This window comes from Entelurus aequoreus, linkage group LG06 (genome assembly GCF_033978785.1).
Source record: "Entelurus aequoreus isolate RoL-2023_Sb linkage group LG06, RoL_Eaeq_v1.1, whole genome shotgun sequence".
Classification (NCBI taxonomy): Eukaryota; Metazoa; Chordata; class Actinopteri; order Syngnathiformes; family Syngnathidae; genus Entelurus; species Entelurus aequoreus.
Genome location: NC_084736.1, coordinates 23,615,376 through 23,640,444, shown reverse-complemented (window position 1 = coordinate 23,640,444; position 25,069 = coordinate 23,615,376). Strand labels below are relative to the sequence as shown.

The 25,069-nt window shown below is 41.3% G+C and overlaps 1 protein-coding gene and 1 long non-coding RNA gene across 2 annotated transcripts in view; one reads left to right on the top strand and one right to left on the bottom strand.

Annotated features, from left to right (window-relative positions):
• Positions 1-23,858, top strand: part of LOC133652011 (RNA binding protein fox-1 homolog 3-like) — a 1,102,970-nt gene extending 1,079,112 nt beyond the window's left edge. The window contains 4 exon segments of the mRNA XM_062050317.1: positions 2,220-2,259; positions 5,694-5,755; positions 12,392-12,470; positions 19,681-23,858. Coding sequence (XP_061906301.1) covers positions 2,220-2,259; positions 5,694-5,755; positions 12,392-12,470; positions 19,681-19,725 — 226 coding nt within the window. The 3' untranslated portion in view covers positions 19,726-23,858.
• On the bottom strand, positions 1,916-21,660 carry LOC133652013 (uncharacterized). Its single transcript, XR_009826515.1, has 5 exons — positions 21,603-21,660; positions 19,641-19,721; positions 2,441-2,614; positions 2,272-2,373; positions 1,916-2,087 (listed from the first exon to the last, which is right to left on the bottom strand). It is a non-coding gene; the product is annotated as an uncharacterized LOC133652013 (long non-coding RNA).
• Positions 23,859-25,069: the final 1,211 nt, after the last annotated feature.

Below are 25,069 nucleotides of genomic sequence, written 5' to 3'. Positions count from 1 at the left end.
AATGTTATTATTGAAGGGAATTATTTGTATATAGCGCTTTTCTCTAGAGACTCAAAGCGATTTAATAGTGAAACCCATACATATTTTAAGCTACGTTTAAACCAGTGGGTAAAGTGTCTTGCCCACGGCACAACAGGAGTGACTAGGATGGCGGAAGCGGGGATCGAACCTGGAACCCTCAACTTGCTGGCATGGCCGCTGTACCAAAGTCACGCCTCACCCAAACAATAAAAAAAACAAAAACGTTTTAGGGTCATCTCCATGAAACCAGAAGCCGCTTTTCCAACATATTAACCCTTTCTTGAAAAAGTTTCATTTGAATTATTATACCAAATAATATATTGCTAGAATCAGTTTGACTCGGGAATTGTGGTAAATCAGGAATCGAATCTGAATCAAATCGTCACCCCAGGAGAATTGGATACCATCAATGGGTGCCCAAAGATTTGCACCCGTATGATATACTTTGCGTAATAAAGTACAATTATTTGTATTGCAGTAATTTATGTTTATTTTGGTACAATTCAATTTAGTTTTATAGGTTTTTAATAATGAGTTCATATTCACAGACTCTATGTCCAACTCATCATAAACGTTTGACAAGTCGACTAATCGAAAAGAAACTGATGACTATTCGTCTTATTAAAAGAATTGTTATTTTCAGACCAAGTGAACTGTACATTAGGATTTTTTTGTCAAATACAACTTACTGTAAATACCACATTTTTCGCACTATAGAGCGCACCGGTATATAAGCCACACCCACTAAATTTTAGAAGAAAAAAAAAAAAGTTTGTTGTGAAATTAGTTATTTACACAGTAATATTTTTTAAATGTCTATTTACATGAATTGTTTCCAAACTGTGCCTATAACACGGCAGTAAAACGGCTGATCAAACAAAACAGAAGTCATCGCCATGGACCCACTCGCTGCGCAAGCTAGCCCTCCGATCAGCTAAACAGACTTAATGACTCTACGGTGACGTTTTAGTGAATTTACTGAAGAATTTGTGAAAATACACTCATAGACGTGTTAGCATATTACCTAATGTTAACAACGTGAGTTTGATTACATTACGACAGCACGCACAACTATGCATGAAAACACTCCTACAGACTTACAGACATCACACACAGGACGGTTTAGTAAGTGAGAATTGTTTTAGTTATATTGTAAAACTTACAAACGAGAAGACGGACCAGCACTTGTACGTCCGGTTTCAAAGCTTAAACAGCAGGAATTCACATCCACCCAGCAGTACCTGCAGTAAGTGAACACTCCTAAAAGATGGCGCCATATCACAAACAATAACACACCATTTCAGTGTCTTTGCATGAAAATCCATATATTAGCCGCCCCGTTTTATAAGCCGCAGGGTTTAAAGTGTAGGAAAAAAGTAGTGGCTTACTGTCCGGACTTCACGATACTTAGACGTGGCATATTTTTTGGTAATGACGACGACAACATAAAAAGATAAGTTTGAACAAAAAAAAGGGAGAATTGAGCATCACACCCTGCAGTGCGAATGTAGCCTTTGACTTCCTTGGAGGAGGTAATAATAATAATAATAATAATAATAATAAGTCAGTTGGCCAGTAACAAATGGAGGATGAGAGCAAACATTGGTGTGTTTGGTGAGTGCTGAGGGGTCTTTGGGGAGCTGTGTCCTTGCCACTATCCTTACATATAAGTGTGTGTGTGTGTGTGTGTGTGTGTGTGTGTGTGTGTGTGTGTGTGTGTGTGTGTGTGTGTGTGTGTGTGTGTGTGTGTGTGTGTGTGTGTGTGTGTGTGTGTGTGTGTGTGTGTGTGTGTGTGTGTGTGTTGACCGAGCTAACAAAGCCTGAGGGAGCACTGCTCACACAGCGCAGAGATAGCGATAGTATTAGCGTGCACAGCTCACCCAAACGCCAGCACGGCCGGGCGCTGATCTCTCGGCTTTGTGCTGCCCCGCGCTCGCTCTCGCTTCTTTATCAGCGGCGGTCTGCGTGGCCGTGGGAGAGGTCCGATGCGGGGCCCCCCATGTCGGGCTAATCTGTGATGAGATCCGAGGAGAGAGTCCACATCCACTTAGTTGGTTGGCTGCAAACTACAAGCACAAGAAGATTCATATTGTCCATCAATAGCGTTTCTACTTATATGATTATGATTAGTAAATGTATTGATCCTGCGAGATGGTGGTGAAGTCAAACTAATCCTCGGCTCTTCTCCTATGTGACAGGGTGGTGTACCAAGATGGCTTCTATGGCGCAGAGATCTACGTGAGTACCAACCAAAAAAAGCTGGGTCCTGCAGGGAACAAACGTGATCTCCTCGGGCCGAAGCCTCGCCGCGCTCTGGCTGCCAGGTCGGCGTCGATTAGACCCGCGCGTGCTCTGCCAAGAAACCCGACAAGAACATTTAAAACCCCCTCAGCTCCTCCATCCTCGCGCCAGCGCTCACTTTGGACCCCTTTCATCCGCTAGATTTGTCCGCGGTGGCGTCTCGTCTTGCCGACTCTCCTTCCTGTTTGTGCGCCCGTGTGCACTTCCGAGGGCTCGGCCGGGGTATCCCAGTGCGCCCCCGGGGGGAGGGAGGGTCTCGAGCTGGCCCGAGTGGAGCCTCACCGCCGCCATGCTACAGAGAGGGGGAGGCGGGTGAACAACGCGGTTTAAATTCTACCTTTCAGCAGAATAGAAGTTTGAAATCACAAGCATTGGTTTTCGTTCTAATTGAAAAGATATGAGCTCACACTCAAATATTAGTATTATTAATGGTGTCATGAGGTAGCGGCAGGTAGAGAGTGAAGGAGTTAACTTTCAGTATCAATCCCGGCCAAGGCAAGCAAACCTGTGTGGACAAAAGCATGACAAGATGGGCAGCCATTTCAAAAACTGCTTGGGTCTTTAGATAGCTTTGTGAACATTGCTCCAAAGTACACATTTTGTGTTGATTTATTGTGAACACAAAACTAAACTTTGGCTTGTGCAAAGGCAATAATGTACGATGAAACAAGGCAGCAGCTATCACCTTTTCAATCAGCTGAATAGCTGATTTTACTACGTCCGGCGCTGACGTAAGACAACCATGTGACTTGCGTCCCTAAATGACCAGAGAATGAACAAGTATACTACGATTCTAAGACTAAAGTGGCTATGAACAGTTGGCATCGGCCAATAATAACAACACAAAGCTTTGTCTTTAAAACACAAACAAACAACAACAAAAAACATATATATATATATATATATATATATATATATATAATATGACGCAGGAGTAGATTTTCCTTTGGTTTTTGGTTGAGACCAGGGATCCTTAGCTAAAAAAGGTCGGAAACCATGATGTAGATGATCTGCCCTACAGATTTACTTTAGAAAATATAAATGTTGGATTTGTAATTGACTTTATTAAATATTTGAGTAGATTTTTTTTTAAATAAAACAAAATTTATTCTAAGTAGTATAGAAATGTATTAGCGCTGTTATCTATTTTATGGAGGAATGTAGTTAATCATAGAACTGACACCTAGTGGTTTTTAAAAAGATGTGATTTTTAATCGGGAATCAGTTTAAATCGAGAATCCAATCGTTAACCCCAGGAATCGAATCGTGTGATGCCTAAAGATTCACAGCCCTATTGTGCATGTTTAGGGGGTTTAGGGTGTGTGTGTGTGTGACTGTTTTAACCTGGGATTATGTCATGATTGTTTTTAAACGTAACGCACTTTGTGCTGCATCTAATATGCATGGCCGTAACTACCATTGAGGACACCAACGTATTTTTTTAGGTGACAAAAGGATGATGTGACTGACTGTATATGTACTTTGTGCAGGACATGGTGTGTGTGCGCTGTACACCACCATGTGGTAGATCATCCTCTCTCAATATACGATCTACAACTCCAACAACGTAACGCAATGAAGTCTACAGTCGATCCGAAATGTGCTGTCAATATAACGTTAACATGAAATAATACTGATGTAACTAATGTTGGTTTTACATGAATGAAATGAATGTGAAACGCTGTCGGTATAATAACGTTGTCGTGTCAGCCAGTTGGCGCCCCGCCCTAAATGCAGAAAACGTGCTCTGAGTAGGTGCTTCACGATCAGTGCGTGAAGAAGAACATTCAAATGTAATTTACTGAATGACAAGGCGCTTCATATAATATTTGACCCCAAACGTATTCCTGGCTGCGTCATGCTCTGTCAATGATTAAAATATGAATGCAAAACTCTTCCGGTGGTTCTGTGTCGGACGTCATTAGTGCTTGCAGTCCTCAGCAGAAGATCTTGGGTTCAAACCCTGGTTCGTGGTTGAAAATTTGGTATGTTTTTAAATTCATGTTTTAATGATGTTAAAAAATGTTAATATGCTAAACTTCAGAATGTTAATTAAAAAGTGGACTGTTAGAAAATCATGCTGATCATCAAAGATGTTAGATAAGTGAGTTATAGCTCAATGAAAACTTTTGTTATTCTGGAAATTCATTGTGTTGCTCAAAGTAATATTATTTATGAGTTCAGCCTTTCAAAGTTCCTCTTGGACAACCAATTTTTGACCTCATTATTTGTCAAAACCTAGTTACGGCCCTGGTTGTGTGTAGGAAAAGTGCGTTACAAATGAAGCAGCACGGAGGCTGTGGACAAAATGGCAAAAGAAAAAAAGTCAAATGTGTTCCTTTGATTCTGGAACCCCGACTGTCACCGCGACATCCGCCAGCTGAGATAGCGAGATGACAGTGTGACATAGCTTGCCTCTCACTTCCATGCTGATGTCGTCTGCGGGAGAGGAGGCACTGATATATGACCCCCCCTCCACACACACACACCATAATAGGCCATCATGACTGATTTAGTTTGCCCCTTACGCTTCTTAGGATACCCCAACTACCCCTGCCCCCAAAAAACCGACCATCACGTGCCAGACTCGGCGCAACAAACACGACGCTGACCTGCCGGCAAATTAGCAGGGAGGTAACCGTACGCGGCGTATGCTAATGTGTGCGCCGGCGTGTGCTGCGAGCGCGCCGGGCCCGACACGATAACAAATGTGCTGCACTGTTGTGTGCAGGGTTTGACAACGCGGGCACGGTGATTTATGTGTCGGCGTGCGTCCGGGCTGGAGTTGTAATCAGCGTGTTCCCCAGGCGTGGCCGTCCCGCAGGAAGTCCTCCGCCCGCCACTTCCTGTCCCCGCGGAGAGAAGGGGAAGGGGGAGACTGGGGGTCGGCGTAGCCCCCTGACCTGGATTCTCATGCCGTCGCTTCCCCAGGGAAACAGACGACTAGAGCGCCGCGTTATTAAAGGCGCACAGGCGCTAATAGAAAAACAGTAGGAGAAGCAGCTCCATTTTTCAAAGAGTTGGAGCGGCGCTCCACAATGAGCTCCCTAATTCCTTCTCCGCTCTGGCAAATGAATACGGCGGTCCCGACTGCCCCCACGCTCCCGCCGTCATCTTTCCGTCGCACTTCATTGGCCAGTCAGAGGCGTGGCGTGGGGAGAGAGAAGGATGTTTCATAATGTAGTCAAGGCGCATTTTCGCTCCCCAAATGGGCTGATTTGGGGGCTCAGTCACATGGTCAACTACTGCTGCCACAATTGTGCCAAATGGCTTTCAATAGCACCCTCTGGTGCCTGGAAGGGGCGTTGCAGGATATTTAAAGGTATCGTCTGCTGGACGGATAATGAAGTAATGGTGGATGTTTTTTGCAGGGTGGATATGCAGCATACAGGTTCGCCCAACCCACCACCACCGCCGCCGCTTACAGTGACAGGTGAGGAGCAGCTTCTTCTTTACTTCTATACTAAATCTACAATCTCACACCTACCACACATAGCACACGTACCTTTTTTACCTTTGAACTGATACGGTACTAATTCCCAGTACACCTGGGAGTCAATGTCAGTGCAGAATGATACCAACGTCCCATGCAAAATGTGTGATATCATGTGCGATATGAGCAGTCCTGCAGCATGTTTACTTGTGTGTGATATCATGTGCAATACGAGCTGTCCTGCAGCGCGTTTACTTGTGTGTGATATCATGTGCGATACAAGCAGTCCTGCAGCGCGTTTACTTGTGTGTGATATCATGTGCGAAACAAGCAGTCCTGCAGCGTGTTTACTTGTGTGTGATATTACGTGCGATACGAGTAGTCCTGCAGCGTGTTTACTTGTGCGTGATATCATGTGCGATACGAGCTGCCCTGCAGCGTGTTTACTTGGGGAAAGTTGGATATACAGTTAACGTCTAAATGTCCTCCAATAAGCACACAATTTCTTCTATTTTAGTAAAGTCATTTACAACAGATAAACATGTTTGGCTATAGGCAGCTACCCGGCAGCTAAGCACACATTACCACACAAGCTACACATACGCAATAATCATTGAACAATAGAACAGCACATTTGTCAATACAAACAAGTATCAAACAAATAAAGTTGTATATTACTTACACATTCAAAGTCTCCAAGGCAGAAGCGTAGTAGAAAGTATCCAGTAACAAGTGTGTCCGCATCGTTCAATTTACTGCGTTATGAGCTTAACTTCATGAATTAATGTCGCCAAATAAACTATTAACACTCCACTTTGACTTAAAGACAGCATAAGGTTTCACCTGGTCAAACCTTTGCTAACATTCAACACTACAAAAAAAGTATAAAAACTCTATGATCCGTGCTGATACTGTACAATAAAACACTCATGGTTCTAGTATCGGTATCATATTGGAAGTGAAAAAGTTTTTACACACTGGCTGTTTGATTGTAACGTGAATCTTAGTTGTAGTGTTTATTTCCAAATTTCAAGGTGTAGAAATTGCCACGTAAAATCACCAATGCTAATCAAAAGCATGTATACGGCATGGCCAATGAAAATTAGCATCGAGCTAACGCATTTTGAAAAGTGAAGCCTTACTTTTGAGTGATTTCCTTGAGGCATGCTTGCTTTGTTGGCATGGAAAATGACAACCATACCTAGAGGCAGTCCGCTATGAATGCGCCTGTTTCCCCGCCAAGTGTTTGAGCCAGTACAACAAATGTATTAAAATATGATATCATTCTAACAAAAGGAATTCGGTACCTATCCCTACTCACACACTAAAGATGGTTACCATTCACATTTGAACCGCTACGGTACCAATTCTTGGTGCCTGAAAATTGACATCGGTACTCGACGGTACTTTTGTGTGTGTTAAAAATTTTTTAATTGTTTGATCATTTTATTTTTAATGTAACATTTAAAAATGAGCTGATTGTGATAGAGTGTGATGCCCAGTTGTTATTATTACATTTGAGTCTCATTTGCAATGCAGTTGCACTTCCAAGACATCAGATGGCAGTACTGTTGCTATCTATGCTATGTCGGAGCTTCTTTTTTTTTTGCAACTTACAAAGTGTTTATACTGTAAGTATTGTCTTTATCACACACCAGCTGTTTGATTGTAGCATTCGTCTTAGTTCCAGTTTTCATTACATTTGCAAAGTGTTGAAATCGCCATGTAAAAGCACTAATGCTAATAGTAGCCTGTCTATGGCAAACCCAATGTAAAATAGCATCAAGCGAGCGCATTTTGGAAAATGTTTGAGTGTTTTCTACCAAGCGTACTTGCTTTGTTGGTGTTGAAAATTACGACACTCCTTAGAGGGAGTTCGGCTGATTGTTTAGTCTGCAACCGGACGTGTCGTCACATGCAACGAAAGTATCGAAATATGGCACAGTTTGATTTTATGTGAATCCATACCCAGAATTCGGTAGTCATCCCCTATCACCAACATATTCTACCCACCATCACGTGACTTTAAATGGCTCTGGCTGTTTTGGGGTAAAATCTTCACAGTGGATTTAAAGTTAATTTGCTTGTCTGTGTTTTTATATGTGCACATTCCACCATTTTTGGTCAGAAAAGTGGCTTCTTCTTTTGCTTGTGATAGTGAACAAAAGGCCTTTTGCTCCGTCACGGGAGAGTGTGCACAGACGGTTGGTCACGGCGGAGGAAACAATGCGAGCCAAGAGTGGATTTGAAGTTGTAGAAGCTGGGAGTAGATTTGAGGTGAAAGCGATGAGGTCTTGCTTCGTTCAAGCAGCGGCCAGGAGAGGAAAAGAAGCAGGATGGTATTTATGAATGGCCTCAGGTCTGCTATGAGAGGGGGCGGGGGATGGGGGGACTCTATCCCTTGTGAGCGATGTCACTCGGGTTCAGGTGCGCCACGTTTGAGGGGGCGTCGCTGATTCATCCGCTGTCAGGCGGCGCTGTTGGCTGCTTTGGGAATCTAATCTGGGAGGGATTGAGCGTGTCACCGGTGATAACGTACACCCCTGCCTGAGAGCCTGGAGATCATATCGATAATGTAGCATTTATCAGGCCGCCTCCAAGAAACAGAAATTGGACAGCGCTGCCTCTTTTTTTTACCCCTCCTCCTCCGCCTTTCTAGGTGATTCAATTCCCGTTTGCAGACTTTTCCCTGAGATTGAATGTAATTCTCACTGAGTAGTTTGTTTCTGTTTCACTCAATGCAGCTTTCTTTGTGTCGCCTGTAAACAAGCACCATGTATTCCCGGAGACACCCTGCATGACTGGAGTACATCTCTCAGCAGGACTGTGCAGGTTGTGAGACTAAGGTTCTACAAAGTACCGCACTACTAATTAATTTAAAAAAGGTACCGTATTTTCCGGACTATAAGGCACACTTAAAATCTTTTTTTTTTCTTCTCAAAACTCAACAGTGCGCCTTATAACCCGGTGCGACTTATGTAAGGAATACTTTTGATTGAGCTTACCCACCTCGAAGCAATTTTATTTGGTACATGGTGTAATGATAAGTGTGACCAGTAGATGGCAGTCACACATAAGAGATAAGTGTAGGCTGCACCGTTTGATGTGCTTCAACATACGAGTATTATTATGGTGTGTGTATAAGGTAAGACATATTATGTGGCGTTTTGTTTCGCAATATTATGCAAAAGCAACTTTTCTTACCTTCTAGTACCTGCTGATCTGTATTTGGGATCTGCATAAATCCTGAAAAATCGCGCGCTTCCACCTTTGTAGTCCGTGCCGAAGCCATAGTCGATAAGCTTCTTATTTTTCTCTATCTTCTTGTTATGGGACATTCATCCTCCGCTGTTGCCATTTCTAATATAAAGTAGTGTAAAGTTCTTACTTATATCTGTCAGTAAACTCGCAATGAAAGTGCTAAAACATACCGGTGTAGTGAGTTTACATTGTTGACCCAAGGAACTTTAGTTAGTAGAGAGTTCCGGTCGGACGGTTTTTCATGGGACACATTGTTGTTTCCGGATGAGGAGATGCTGCTCCGTTATTGATTTAAGTAAAGTTTGAATGTCATTAAAACAGTTAGCTCCATCTTTTGACACTTCTTCCACCGCGTCCTTGCACACTACACCGCTACAACAAAGATGACGGTGAGAAGACGCTGGCAAAGGTGAGCCACGTAAATAAGACCGCCCACAAAACGGCGCATCCTGAAGCAACTGTTATAAAGCGGCTCGAAAATTATCTGTAAAACATAATCTATGCAACATTTTGACCAAAGAACCACCATTACATGTTATGTAGACCACAAGGAAGTTTTTTAAATTTAGAAAAAAACAATAATATGACTACTTTAATGCACCCTATAATCCAGTGCGCCTTATATATGAAAAAAGATTTAAAAAATAGACCATTCATTGGTAGTGCGCCTTGAAATCAGGTGCGCCATATTGTCCGGAAAATACGGTACTATACTGCCTTTGAAAAATATCGGTACTTTTTTTTTACATGGACATGACAAACGGTAGAAAATGGATGGATGGATGACTGCACGCCTCATTGCTGGTAATATTAGTCAACACACACACACACAGAGCACTTACAAGCGGAAACAGTGTGGAGAAAGAAGAGGGGAAAATGGCTTAAAAACTAACCATAAAAGTGTAGCTGGAAACACTGAAGCGCCGCTCTGCAAGCAGAGCTTTAAAACACAGCTGGCTAACGTCCCTCCACAGTGTTTTAACTACTTCCAAATCACTAATCCTCTACGTTTCTTACAAGTATCATCCCTGCAGGACGGGGGATAGCTAAACGTGCTTCACTACACACCGTAGGAGGATACAATAGCTAACCGCTAACAGCAAGCTAGGTGTCCCTGATCGTAAACAAAAGGGTGGATCTATACAAATATTGACTGTAACGATACCAAGTACAAGAGACGTGTATAGTCGATACAATGATTACATTAATATTTTTTACTATCATAAAGTGTTTTGTGATTTTTTTTAAAATGTTTATAAACTAAGGAATACATCCCTGGACACGAGGACTTTATGACCAATGTATGATTCTGTAACTCCTTGGTATGGATTGATTGATACCCAAATTTGTAGTATCAGCCAAAACTTATGTAAAGCATCCAAACAACAGAAGAATAAATGATTATTACATTTTAACATATAGATAGAACATGTTAAAATATTAACAGTAAATGAACAAGTAGATTAATGATCCATTTTCTACCGCTTGTCCCTCATAATTTTGACCAAGCAAATGGGTTACCAAGACATGCAGTAACAACTGCATATGTCTTGGTAACCTAATTGCTCACTTACTACTAAAAGAGAAGTTGTCTGGTATGTTTACGATCTTATATCATGCATCAATTTTTCTTTGATTGCAATAAGAAACGTATATATTAGGAGTGTAACGGTATTGTACATAACGCAGTATAGCGGTTTTCGAAGACTTTAAAATAATGTACCAAACAAAAACTTGGTGAGTGAAGTTTTTTTCTGGCACTTTGGCGTCTGAAAAAAACGACATTTCCTAGAATCCTCTGTGCAGCAAACGCGGTAAGCAGGAAGTGAAGTGTTTGTCGTAGATAAGACGAATTGTTTTTTTGGGAGATTTCCCAAAAATGTCATCAAAATCTGTCCATAACTTTTGGAGTTATGTTGCTAACAAACAAACAAACCCTGGCGAATAAAGTCTACGTTCTGCAAAGCAAAGCACTTTTGTCTCGAGCGTTTCCAAGGCGACACAGAGCCAGCCGGTCACGTCGCAAGGCACGGAGGGAAATCTCAAAAAAAACAACTACATCACGGTAAACTGAAAAGCTATTTGATAAACCCTCAATCCATCCATTCGTTTCCTACCACTTGTCTCTCTCAATGTCGCGGGGGGCTGGAGCCTATCCCAGCTGCACCTTGGACAAGTCGCCTCCTCATAAACCATCACCCAGAAAATATAAGTAAAAAGTGAAATTGTTAGTTAACTTTCTGAGAAACAGAATTTTCCAAACTGATATAAAAAAATGTCCACTGTGGAGGACGCTGCCTGTCAGAAAGTCAAAGTTGAAAGTGAACATTATTGTTTTACACGGGATGTTTACGTTATGTAATATTTTCATATTTGCTTGAAACAGTGGATGTTCCTGCACGATTAGAACAATTTAGAATGATGTTTGTGTTCGATTACAGTAAGTGTGTTTAACTTTATTTTGCGCACTGTAACATTTTTAAGTATTTTTGTTTTTGGAGATACACCACAATAATATCATATTGTGACATTTTAATGTCCCTACTATGTTTAATGTATGGTAACATTTTCTGTTCAAATCAAGCCACTAATGACTCTGTTAGTGGTCCCTTTTATTTTGACAAGTATGGAAATGAATGTTGTTCCTGCCACACCATGTGAGACTGGGTCTCCTCACGGGGGTCTGCTGACCTGCTGGGCGTCCCTCTGCTGAGATTTATTAGCAGCAGAGGGCCTGTGGGCTCACTAAAGATAAGAGGACCAGAGACCCCATGAGGTCCTGATGGCCGCCATGATTTCACGTCCTGCTGGCTGACCTTGGCTTGTGAAGGTCTTCGCCGGGCCGAGCCTCTTTCACATCCAATTGAAACAAAACGCTCGTGTTGTTTCCTCCACTTTTTATTCCTGCTTGATTCGGGGGCCCTCGCTCCTTGGCCGCCTTATCTGCGCCGCACAGGCCTTCATTTGCAAGCGAACGCCAAAGGGGGGGAGGAATATGTGAAGTGCGGTAAATAAATAAAGCAGGCAGACATCTTGTCCTGTCTCCGAGGGAAATTGGAAGGATTAGTTCCAAACCAGCGACAATGAAAGGAGCGGCGAAACAAGAAGACGGGCGCGGGAGCGGGCCCTCGGGCGCCGACCGCGTCCTCCGTCTTTGTCTCGTCCTCATTGCCTATTCTGTCCACCTAATGAAGACGCCGACGTGACGGCAACCTTTGAGCCGGTTTTTTGTGCGGCGGCTGGCGTTGTGGCCGCCGGAGGAAACTGCTGAGGGCGTTGCGGACATGAAAGCGTTGACTTGAGGGCTGCGGCGTCTAACAAGCTGCCATGAACGTCCGTCAAGCCTCCATCAATGACTGTCTTCTCTCTGTGCAGCTACGGCAGAGTCTATGCAACAGCCGACCCCTACCACCACACCATCGGCCCCGCCGCCGCGTACAGCGTGGGAACCATGGTAAGTCTGAGCCGCCGCCCCCCCCCCCCTCTCCACACACACACACACCATATTCATCAGACCGTGTCAAAGAAGTGCACGTCACCTCCTCACTGACACTCTCACATCCTTCTACACTTCACGTCCACTCGTTAGCCCTCAGCTGACAAGAGCAGTGGCGTCGCTCCCTGCTGGCCATGAGGGACTTTACACACCTGGACGTAACGAACGCTCCTTTGACACAGTCTGTGGACGATGACGCAAGATGCGAGAATAAAGACCGGAGACAAATGAAGTCGCCGGGCTTTGTTCAAAACAGGGGTGTCCAAAGTGCGGCCTGGGGGTCGTTTTCTGGCCCACAGCTCGTTTTTGTGGCATAATTCAACACAATAATTCATTAATAATGAGATATGTTAATAGTATCAATTCCATACTGTAAGCCTCTTTTTTTTCTTATAGAAACAGTGCAACGAATTTATGATTTTTTCTTTGCTGAGGGCCAAAAAGCAAATAGTTTGCATTAAACACATGCAAATACCATACTTGCCAACCCTCCCGATTTTCCCGGGAGACTCCCGAATTACAGTGCCCCTCCCGAAAATCTCCCGGGGCAACCATTCTCCCGATATCCACCAGGACAACAATATTGGGGGCGTGCCTTAAAGGCACTGCCTTTAGCGTCCTCTCTCACCTGGAAAAGAGACTATTATATATGTCTCCGTTATCCATAGGTTTATCTATAACCCATAAAGTAGGCAGGCACGGAGCTATTTCTCAGCATGTGTTTATTCCAGCCGGCACGTTAATACACTGACACACAACATCCGGATTCCCATCATGCATTGCTTCAAAACTACGGCAAGTAGTAATGTCCAAAAACATAACAGAGATGAAGCAGAAGAACGAAGAAGAGACATGGCGACGACGAGTAAGAAGAAGAAGTACACTTGCAAGTTCCAAAATGATTAGAAACAATAATTTCAGTTCATCCAGGACAGCTAGAAGGGGAAGGGGTATGCTGCCTGCACCTTTTGTAGATCAGACTTCTCCATTGAACACGGTGGCCGAACGGATATACTCATTCATGAACGGATTATTTATATATATATATATATATATATATATATATATATATATATATATATATATATATATATATATATATATATATATATATATATATATATATATATATATATATATATATATATAAATATATACACCCCCAGTGTTTCCCACACATTCATTTATTTGTGGCGGCCCGCCACGAAAGAATTACGTCCGCCACAAATAGATATTTTTATTTATTTTTTTTTTTTTTTGTCCTGTCTAGCTTCTCAGGCAAATCATATAGTTGATGTAGATGCCCATATAGGCTGTTCAGATTTACTTTACAAAAGAGAAGTGTAGGATACTTCTCTTGTTGCCTTATTTGTATTTGACCACTACAGTTTTCTGTTTATTTGTTACTGACTGTGGCAGGACACCTCTGCCTCTGTTTCACTTTATGTTGCTGGTAAATAATATGGTTGTAGTAGTAGGCTAAAGTTAAATTATTTAGTATGCACTAATTAAAGGGGCAGAGCTTTAAGAGACATTTTAGCTTTTATATTTTATAAGATATATTTTTTGTAAGAACCACAATTAATAAATATATTTCAGTGAATAACTTATTGTTCAAATCTGTATATAAATATGTACATAAAGTGTTGTAATTATATTGTAAAATGGATGGATGGATGGATGGATGGACGTTTAAAACAAAACTGTTATTATTAATTAGTAAGTATAAATTTTTTGAGCCTTTTTAGAGAAAATCATATCATTGTAGTAAATTATGCAAATTACTATTGATGTCATGGTGACCACGCCCATAGCCACGCCCCCACCGCCACAGGTATCTTGGCAGTTTATGGGAAACACTGACCCCCCCGCTTCATTACATTACATTACGATAGCACGTACAAATATGCATGAAAACACTCATACAGACATCACACATGGGACAGTTTAGTAAGTGTGATTTGTTTTAGTTATTGTAAAACTTACAAACCTTGCTAGGGGTGATGAATGAAGAATCCTTTCGAGCAGAAACGCTGTAGACAGTTTTACTTTCAGTTCAAGCCATCAAAACAGAAAGTAAATTTTCAACCCACAACACCTGCATTGAGTGAATTTGTCCAAAAAAAGGCGCCGTAGCACAAACAATAACACACTTTTTCAGTGTTTTTGGAAACTATATGTTCAATACAAAATGTTATGGCTGTTAGCAAAGAAAAATCTATAAATTAGCCGCACTGTTTTATAAGCTGCAAGTTGCAAAGCGGAGGGAAAGAGTAGCAGCTTATTGTCCCAAAAATACGGTATAATTTGCTAACTAATAATTTTTTTGCAGGTGACTTTTTTAACCCCTCAGATGATTATTATGAAACACCAGGACAGTAGTGGCACTGATACTAATTAGCTTTGTCAGCGTCAACACAAAGCGAGTTCAGCATATATTGACCTCCATGCACTGCATCCGGGTCGGTTTTTTCACCTCATCCCTCACTTAATGCGTGAGTGAAGAATGCACTCCGAAAGAGATGGTGCAGTATTATCTGCTCACAGAAGCTACCTGGTGGTTGTTTGAGCACACTGCAGCTAGTAATGGATTGTCCCACTCCTTAATGCTTCAGTCACACGCAGGATTCTCACAAGCATGAAACAAAAATACAAGCTGATGTATCAACATGGCCACCATGTTTCTGGCTGCAAAGAGCTTGGACACCCCTGATTGAAAACTTTGCTCACACATGTGCTGCACGCAACATGACGCATCTGGGCGACGCTGGGAGCGCCATCATGCTATATCTCCCGAACCGCCGCACTCGCGCCATCCTTGTGTTTTTTTGTTTTTTTTTCCTTTTTCTTCCTCAACCATTCAGAAGGTGCAGGGATGACGCCCAAGTGTTAATGTCTGTTTTTAGCTAGCGTTTGCAGCGACTGTAACATCAAAGATGAAAAGTCCAAAGCAGCCGATATTCCCTTTAAAACCTGAGACTTGTCCGCGGCGAAGCGAGACCGGAGCGCATCAAACGCATGCTGCGGCGTGCCGTGGGACATAAAAGAGAGAGGGGGTTTGGGGGGAGGGGGGGACTGCCTCGCCCTTCTGCCCACCAGCTTGATCGGAGGCGTGCTCTCTGCTTGACAATCCACTCGAACATGCGTGCAAGTTTACCAATGCGACATAAAAAGCCGTACAGTTCCACGGTGCAGCTGCTAGCTAAAAGCTTTCATTAATTAAGACATTTTTTTTTCCTCTTCATTGACTTAATTAAAAATGTGCTTGAATGTTTTTTTTGTTTTTTTTATAATCTCTCTTCTTTCTCCTACAAATTTCCTTCCACGTCTCTTGGCTTTAATCGTCCTCTTGATGAAAGTCGATTTGGCCCACTAAAAAAATATCGCACCTGTGTGTCGGGAACGCGGGGAGATAGCGCATGTGAGCGTGCATGTGCGTAACGACGGTCCCGCTGTCCGTCAATGTGACGAGTCGGGCTGTTAATCCTTTAATCATACGTGATGATTGCTTTTTTTTAGCATATAAAAGCTGTGCAGTATTAATAATAATAATAATAATGAGTTCCTCCGAGGTTGCACATTCTCATGTTCTCTGTGCACGCTGATAAAAGTTTCACACGAGCGAGGGGCCCTGCCCAAATTAGGCAAAACGAGCCTTTGAAGACATTTGCGAGCTTTCCCAGTTTGGATTCCTAATTGTGGAAAAACCTGTGTGTGTGCGTGTCCTAGATATTGCAGGGAAGCATGGTGCGGAGCCTAACTAAGGGCTAAGAACCCGCGGCGCTCCTGCAAGGTGCCGGCACTTCCCACATGAAAGGCGGTCGCTATTAGAACCTCCGCTCCGATCTCTCCTTCCGTCCCAATTTCACCTCCAGCCACAAACTGCAAAAATTCATATTCATATTTGATTCCGCACCCTAATTCATTCGCCAGAGTTCAGCATGTTTTGATCTAGAGTCTTTTACAGACCATAGGGCGCAGCGGATTATAAGGCCCATTAAAGCGGTTATATTATCATTTCTTTCTCCATGTAAAACCATTCCTTGTGGTCTACATAACACGTAACGGCCCTACTTTAGAAGTTCTGGACGAGCGCGCTGATTGGTGCACAAGCACGGCACACGTCCCCTTCTTCGGTTCCAACAGGTGTAGAGCACGGTCCAAATCCAAGCAGGCACCAATGCAGTCAAAACCCACAGCACACGTGATAACCCGCCATTACATTTAGATAGAAACATGTCATTAATGTCTTCATTTACTCCTCTGCAGGGTAATTCAGCCTAATGACAGGTGCATGGTAGAAATAGTTACAACTCCAAATAAAACTGGACCCTAGTGTGAGTCCTATAGATGTACTGTACACTAAGTACTATATTTTCCGGAATATAGATACAAGCCGCAGCCACTAAATTTCTATGTAGAAGCCGCACCGGACTATAAGTCGCAGATATATATGTTGCAAAAAAACTTATTTATACAGAAATATTTTGTAAATGTTTATTTACATACCTTAATTGTTTCCAAACGGTGCCTGATCAAACAAAACAGAAGACCGACTAGCTGCGCAAGCTAGCTCTCCAATCAGCTAAACAGACTCAATAAGTCCACGGTGACGTTTTGGTGAATTTACGAAACTGAAACAATACAAAAAGACTGCCATTGTAAGTTAATAGTACTAACACAGACACTCGTAAATATGTTAGCATTTTAGCTAATGCTGACGACACTAGCTTCATTACATTACGATAGCACGTACAAATATTCATGAAAACTCTCCTACAGACATCACACATGGGACGGTTTAGTCAGTATGAATTGTTTTAGTAGTTTTGTAAAACTTACAATGAAGAATCCATTAGAGTAAAAATATTATGGACGGCTAGAAAAGAGAACGTCACTTCTACTTCCGGTTAAAAGCTTTAAACAGCAGGAAACACTGTAGGCATTCACCCAGCTGCACCTGCAGTGAGCGAACTCTCCCAAAAGATGGCACAATAGCACAAACAATAACACACCATTTAAGTGTCTTTGAATATTTTTAATAAAAACTATTTGCTTTATGGCCTTCAGCAAATCCATAAACTAGCCGCACCGTTTTATAAGTCGCAGGGTTCAAAGCGTATGAAAAAAGTAGCAGCTTATAGTTCGGAATTTACGGTAGTTAGGACATGCCCTTAGAGCTGGGTGCCTACGGCGAGCCTAAGATAGGGTGGGGCAAAGTGCCAATAGGGTGGGGGTGTGAATCTTTGGGCACCTAACAATTTGATTCGATTCCTGGGGTGAGGATTCGATTCTCGATTCTAACTGATTCTTGCAATGTATTATTTGGTAAAATAATGATATCAGACTTTTTCATAACAGTGTGCAGGTTGGAAAAGCTCTTTCTGGTTGATGCAAATTAATTTTTATAAAAACTATTTTAAAAAATTTAAATCGAGTTTTGAAAATTATGAATTAATTTAGCATAGGGTGAATAAGAATCGCTACGTCAGGGTATCTGATCGTAACAAGAACGACAGAACATTAGGCTGCTCACGGTTGAAACATTTTCCGGATGCTTAAAACAGGGACACTTGTATCGGTAAAAAACATATGTTTATATTTAAAAAATGAAACGTGCATTAATTGCACATCACATTGACAAATTGAACCACATGAAAATGGATTGAGGAATAAGTGAGGATTTATTTGGAATGTACATCACGTTGTTAAAGTGCCCCCCCACTAAGATGGCCGCCGTGTAGGCAAGTTGCTTAGCATGACTTTTTACAGCGCGCCGTCGGTTCTAGCTAGTGTACAGTATTTTCCGGATCATAAGGCGCACTGGCGATGAGCGGGTCTTTTCAGGTCTATTTTCATACAAAAGGTGTACTGGATTATAAGGCTGATGATTGAAAGACTTCCTTGTGGTCTACATAACATGTAATGGTGGTTCTTTGGTCAAAATGTTGCATAGATTATGTTTTACTGATCATCTTCAAGCTGCTTTTTGACCGTCTCTTAAGGATGCGGCATTTTGTCTTATTTACGTGGCTCACCTTAGACAGCATCTTCTCCCCGCCATCTTTGTTGTAGCGGTGTAGCGTGAAAGGACGGGAGTTTAAGAAGTTTTAAAAGATGGAGCTAACTGTTTTAATGACATTCAGACTTTACTTAAATCAATAACAGAGCAGCATCTCCTCATCCGTGGCTCACTAGTGCAACAACAAGGCCGGAAATGTGTCCCGTGAAAAACCGTCCGACTGGAACTCTCTATTAACTAAAGTTCCGTGGGTGAATAATGTAAAGCCACTACACTGGTAGTTTTTAGCACTTTCATAGCGAGATATAAGTTAGAAGTGTACGCTACTTTGTATTAGAAATGGCAACAGCAGAGGGTGAATGCCCCACAACAAGAAGATAGACAAAAAGAAGAAGCTAATCGACTACACGCGCACATTTTCAGGACTTATGCAGATCTCAAATACACATCAGCAGGTACCAATAGGTACCAATAGATAAGAAAAGTTGTTTTTGCATAATATTGCAAAACAAAATGGCAGATAATGTCTCCTAATAGGTGCCATTTTGAGGTCCTTATACACACACCATAATAATACCCGTATGTTGAAGCACAGTACGTCTGACTATGGTAGCCGTAATGCTCCAACAATCCATCAAGTGGTGTGGCTTCATAGCTTACTAAAGTTGTACTAAAACATTTTTATAGATTTTTGAGCGCCGTGTGTAATGTTCTATATTCTCAATGAAACATCAAAGTTTTGGTGTTTTTTACTGGCGTCATCTTGCAGTCCACAAGTATCTTATGTGTGACTGCCATCTACTGGTCACACTTATCATTACACCATGTACCAAATAAAAATTATTACAGGTCGGTAAGCACAACCAGAATTATTCCGTACCGCGTTATAAGGCGCACTGTCCATTTTTGAGAAAATGAAAGGATTTGAAGTGTGCCTTATAGTGCGAAAACTATGGTATGTCTATGGTACGTAGGACCTTTTAGAGCCCGCCTCCTGACACACACGTCGCGTTTGCAGTCAAATCGATCCGCTCAGAGTGAGCGTGGTCACCGGAAGGAAGTTTGTGGACAAAGGCAAGAGAGAAAAAAAAGAGACGATTACTCACCTGATTACTGATTGGTACTTTTTCATCTTTGATGTTGCAGGCTAGCCTTTACAGAGGAGGGTACAGTCGCTTCACTCCCTACTAAAAGAACGAAAGCAAAGACCGAGACGTTACAGCCACAAATAAACAAAAACTCTACTTAAAAAGACTAAAACCAGTGTTTCCACGGTGGGGGGATAAAAATGAATAAAAGCTTCCAGTCCCGCCCACAAGCTGATTTTTCTACAACCACCTTTTTATTGGCGTCACCGAGTCCCTGCACATGACCGACGTACACGGCGCCGCCAATAGCGCCCCCCCCCCGGCCACCTGCTGCATGCGTGATGCACGCTGAAGTGCGCACGGAGCTAGACCCCGCCGCCCGACTCACGTGGCGAGGCACCAAGGCACGAGGAGGAAGTCGCCCACTTCCGTCTTTGATTGCGTCACTCGCGCTTCGGTGCGTCTGAGCTGATGTGCGGCGGCGGTCCACGTCTCCGTGTTTTTATTTTCAATGTGATGGAGTCTTGTTGCTTTGTATTATGGGATGGGAGTGCAGCATGCGGCACAAAGGCTCACAAACGTCATATTCCTGCTTAGTTGCTTGCTACTAACGCTATTGTACCAGGGTCCATACGCAACGATTCTGCACTTGCATGTTGGGGGAGAAGGAGAAAGAAAGCATTCTATTGTATGAGCAAAGGTTACTGGCAAGAATAAAACATGAAATGTAGCAATTCCCACACACTCATGTACAGCATTTGCACGTTATAATGGGACTGCTTTGCTTGTCTTCTTACCACACCTCGCGCATGATCACGCATTTGTTCATCAAAAAGTGATATAGCGTGTTCCATGAAGACCAACACCGACAACTTCATGTCGTAAGGTTTAAGAATCTGAGATAATTTCTTTGGACACAAATCAAAATGTTGCTTCACTCGTCCAAACGTGAAGTCATTTAGCGCCGCAAACCAGCACCATTGTAGTCTTTCATTTGTGTTTATTATTTATTCCTAAGTAGGGATGGGTACCGTTCTCATTTGATCCGATACGGTACCAATTTTCAGTACCTGTGACTCAATAACCTGTCCTCAATGGTACCACTTTTCGGTACTTTCGTGTGTTAATTGTTAAAAAATAAAATGTTATTTTTGAATGTGACATTGAAAAATTAGCTATTAGATCTTGTATTATTATAACATTTGAGTCTCATTTGCAATGCAGTTGCACTTCCAAGACATTAGATGGCAGTACAGAAAAATGTACTTCCTATGGCAGTACAGAAAAATGTACTTCCTAGTTAGACAACATAACAGCCGATGTTATGTTGTCTAACTAGGAAGTAAATTTTTCCAGGAAGCTGAATGCGATATGTTGCGCCCTACAATGTGTTAATACTGTAAGGATTGTACTTATTACACACCAGCTGTTTGATTGTAACGTGCATCTGAGTTGTAGTTTTCATTACTAAATTTGAATGTGTTCAAAATTGCTAACAGTAGTCTGTCTAAGGTAAATCCAACGAAAGTTAGCATAAGCTAGCGCATTTTGAAAAAGTGGAGTGTCACTTGAGGGTTGAGCGTTTTCTACCAAGCACATTTGCTTTGTTGGTGTTGAAAATTGTGACATGACTGAGAGGAAGTTTAACTTGTTTGATTGTTTACGTGAAACGTTGTTTCGTCTGCAACCGGATGTTACGTCACGTGCAACAAAGGCATCAAAAAATGGCGCCGTTTGATCTTACATGAATCGATACCCGGTAGTGCCATCGGAATTCGTTTAACGCCTATAAAAGTACCGAATTATGTACCCAGCCCTACTCCTGATATGGTGAACACCAAGTTAAAAAATGATTAGTATCCCCCTTGCCCACAGAAGGAGATGAGTTGCATGTGGACTCTGTCGCTGCACGTCGTCACGGCGACGGCGGTCACGCCCTGCGAGAGCTGCAGCATTCAGTCATTGCACATGTCGTCTTACCTCAGGATAAGCCAACAGTCAGCATGGCGTCGCGTCCACACAACCAGCAGCTTTCTTCTTTTCTACAAAGACACACAGAAAGCAAAGTGTACCCTTTACTAACTTACAGTAGCTACCATACATATATATGTATATACAGTATACACACACAGTACTGTCTTCACACAGCATGAAGCCCAAGTACAAACATTCAAAGTTTGCCAGTTTACTTTGTGCACTTGAGGTAACATTAATTCTATAAATAAAATATAAATACAAAAATTAAGGATAGGGCCGCTAAAACATTAATTTTCATATTTTTTTTAGGGGTGTCCCGATACAACTTTTCACTTCCAATACGGATATCGGAGCCTCAAGTATTGGCTGAAACAGATATTGATCCAATACGATACCAGCAGGAATCATACATGCTTGGATTATTTTGTAGAGTGGAATGCTAGAAAAGTTTTGATCAAGTGGAATGAGTCAAACAGAACAATGGTAGGTATGAAAAACACTAACACATTTATTATTAGGCGTCTGCAACAGACTTATGTTGTTTTTAAGTTGAAGTGGGGAGGTAATTATATTTTTGGAGACACCTAGTATTTATGAAGTTAAGCTCATGACGAAGTCATTTTAAAGATGCAGACACGTTTGTTACTGGATACTTTCTAATACGCTTCTGCCTCAGAGACTTTGTATGTGTAAGTAATACGCAACTATAATTATTTGATACGTGTTTATATTGACAAATGAGCTGTTTAATTGTTCAATGATTATTACTAATGTCTACCTTGTGTGCTATCGTGTGCTTAGCTGTTGTGTAGCTGCTCGCTCCAAGTAGCCTATATCCTAGCATGTTTACTTTTCGTAAATGACTTCAGTGAAATAGAATAAGTAGTGTGCTTATTAGAGGACATTTAGAAGTTAGCTGTCTGTCCAGCTTTGCACAAATAAACACTCTGCAAGGCTGCTTGTATCGCACATGATATCACACACAAATAAACACGCCACAGGACCGCTTGTATCGCACACGATATCACACATTTTACATGCAAGCATCATCCCATACTTGCTTTTTTGCTGATATCACAATCAGATCGGGACACCCCTAGTTCTTAGTAATAACATTTCAACTTGTTGTCATTATTCTAAACATGTTTCTCCTTTTTTGTACTTTAAATGACTCTTTATTTAGTTAATCTGTTTAAATTGTGTGAAATAAATCAAAACGCCGTGGGCTGCACTTTGTACTCGGGGATGTATTTTAATGTTGTCTCCAGTCTCAACAGTAAATCCTGTCCACTAACAAACAAAGACGCTCTTATTTTGACAACCTGAAGTGATTTCAGGTTCCTGCAACTCCACTTTATTGAATGGAAATATTTTATAGCTACTACTTCTTCCACAGAGTCAGTAAAGTATTATTTATGCATTATTGGATTTGTAAATCAGATTATAATCAAAACAAAGAATCACTTTACCTCACATCAAACGTGGGTGATTTAAATAACTGGCAACTTGTCACAAGATAAATAAGCAAGGTGAGAATCAAAAACAGCGTAGCAAACATCCCAATGTCAACCTGAAGCTAGAATTTTGTTTGAATGCTTAATATTTGTGCTGCACTTATTTTGTGGTTTTGCCAAAATGTGAAGTATTTATAAGAATATATCATGCAGTGTATTTATGTTAACTACACAAATGTATGTGAGCAATTGAATGAAATGAGGATTGTTGCAAAACAAACATGCTTCTTCCATCCTGATGCCAGTAAAAAAAAATGTACGACAAAGTTCACTTTGACACTTAAAAAAAATGCACCAGAGCACATGTGAGTGTTTATTTATGTTTTTCTGCTCTCAACATGTGTGCCTATTTACTATGGATATGCATTGGTGTGTGTGTGCGTGCGCGCAAACTTTCTTATACTTCACTTTGTGTCCCTGCAATTACATCACCATAAAAATATGTTATTTACCGTAGGGCTGCAACAATTCATTAAATAGCTTCATTTGATAAGAAAAAACGCTTTAATTTACATTATGTAGCTTTGATTAATCTTTTAATCAGAGTCACTAATAAAAATATATCAAATTTGGACCGCATGGACTTTCTGGAACCTTAATTACGCCGATATAGTTTCCACAGGGACGTTGCAATAGAGCGTACATGAGAGCGTTGCTGTGATCTGTGTGGCAGCAAACCATAGAAAATTATTTTTCATTTTATTTTTATTGTTGCGCACGTGTTAAAAGTGCAATTTTAATATTGATGGGCATTTATCTTCATGTGATCTGTGTGGCAGCAAACCATAGAAAATTATTTTTCATTTTATTTTTATTGTTGCGCACGTGTTAAAAGTGCAATTTTAATATTGATGGGCATTTATTTAAATAAAAAAATATTATATATATATATATATATATATATATATATATATATATATATATATATATATATATATATATATATATATATATATATATAGCAAGCAGAAAAATCTCTAAAAAAGTGTGATCTCTAATGGCCGTATAAAAGATTACCACAATTTGGTGAGAATAAAGACTATAAATCCAATATTGTGTTTGGAAACTTGAAATAAATCTAATGTCTTAGATTGGTAACCATGACAACCTCATCGAACCACCTAATGTGCGGATCCAGTTGGCAATAGTTACTGCAATACAATAATTTCTTCGTGGTGGCGCACCACAAAGTGTTCGCCCTGGCTCATAAACACACAACGCACCTGGCCTAGCAGCCAATGAGAAAACGGAGCACGAGTGTTGACAACTTAACAGCTTCATCGCCATATTTAGCGACTAATCAAGTGCTTCTCAATTATTAAGAAAAACACTTCGCCACCACGACTATAAATAGTATAATTTGTCTATAAAATTGTTATAAATACACCTCTGCATAAAAATATTGAAAATAAAAAAAAAGAAATATAGATCAATTTAATTTGTTTGTATCCTTGTTTAATCTATAAACATTTTTTCACCGACTTGAACCATTTGATACAAAAAAATTAGATTAACTCAATTAGTAATCATACATTCAAAGTGTTCAATGGCACAATACACAAAAGACTTAAGCGAACAAAACAACAATGAATAAAACTATTTTTTTATCAACATGAGGGACTTCGGATTAAAGTCTATAATGAGCACGTTTTGCTTCTCCAAGTGACTTTGAAGCCTGATACTGCATGATACTGATAAAGCATGTTCCCCACGAGACCCCTATTTGATAAGGACTGGACTAATTCTTTCAGATACAAATTTAGTGCAGACGTTTGAAGACGCTAACGTGAAAGAGGGTGTCGCAATCTTCTCAGTGGCGCCTTGGGACCCTCCCCCACCTAAAAACACCACTGCTCTCAGTCGCATCGACGCCAAAACAGCGTGAGCAAACTCAACTGTTGTCTCGGCACGCAGCCAGTCCTGTCACGTTCACGGCCTCACAGACAGTTGGAAATC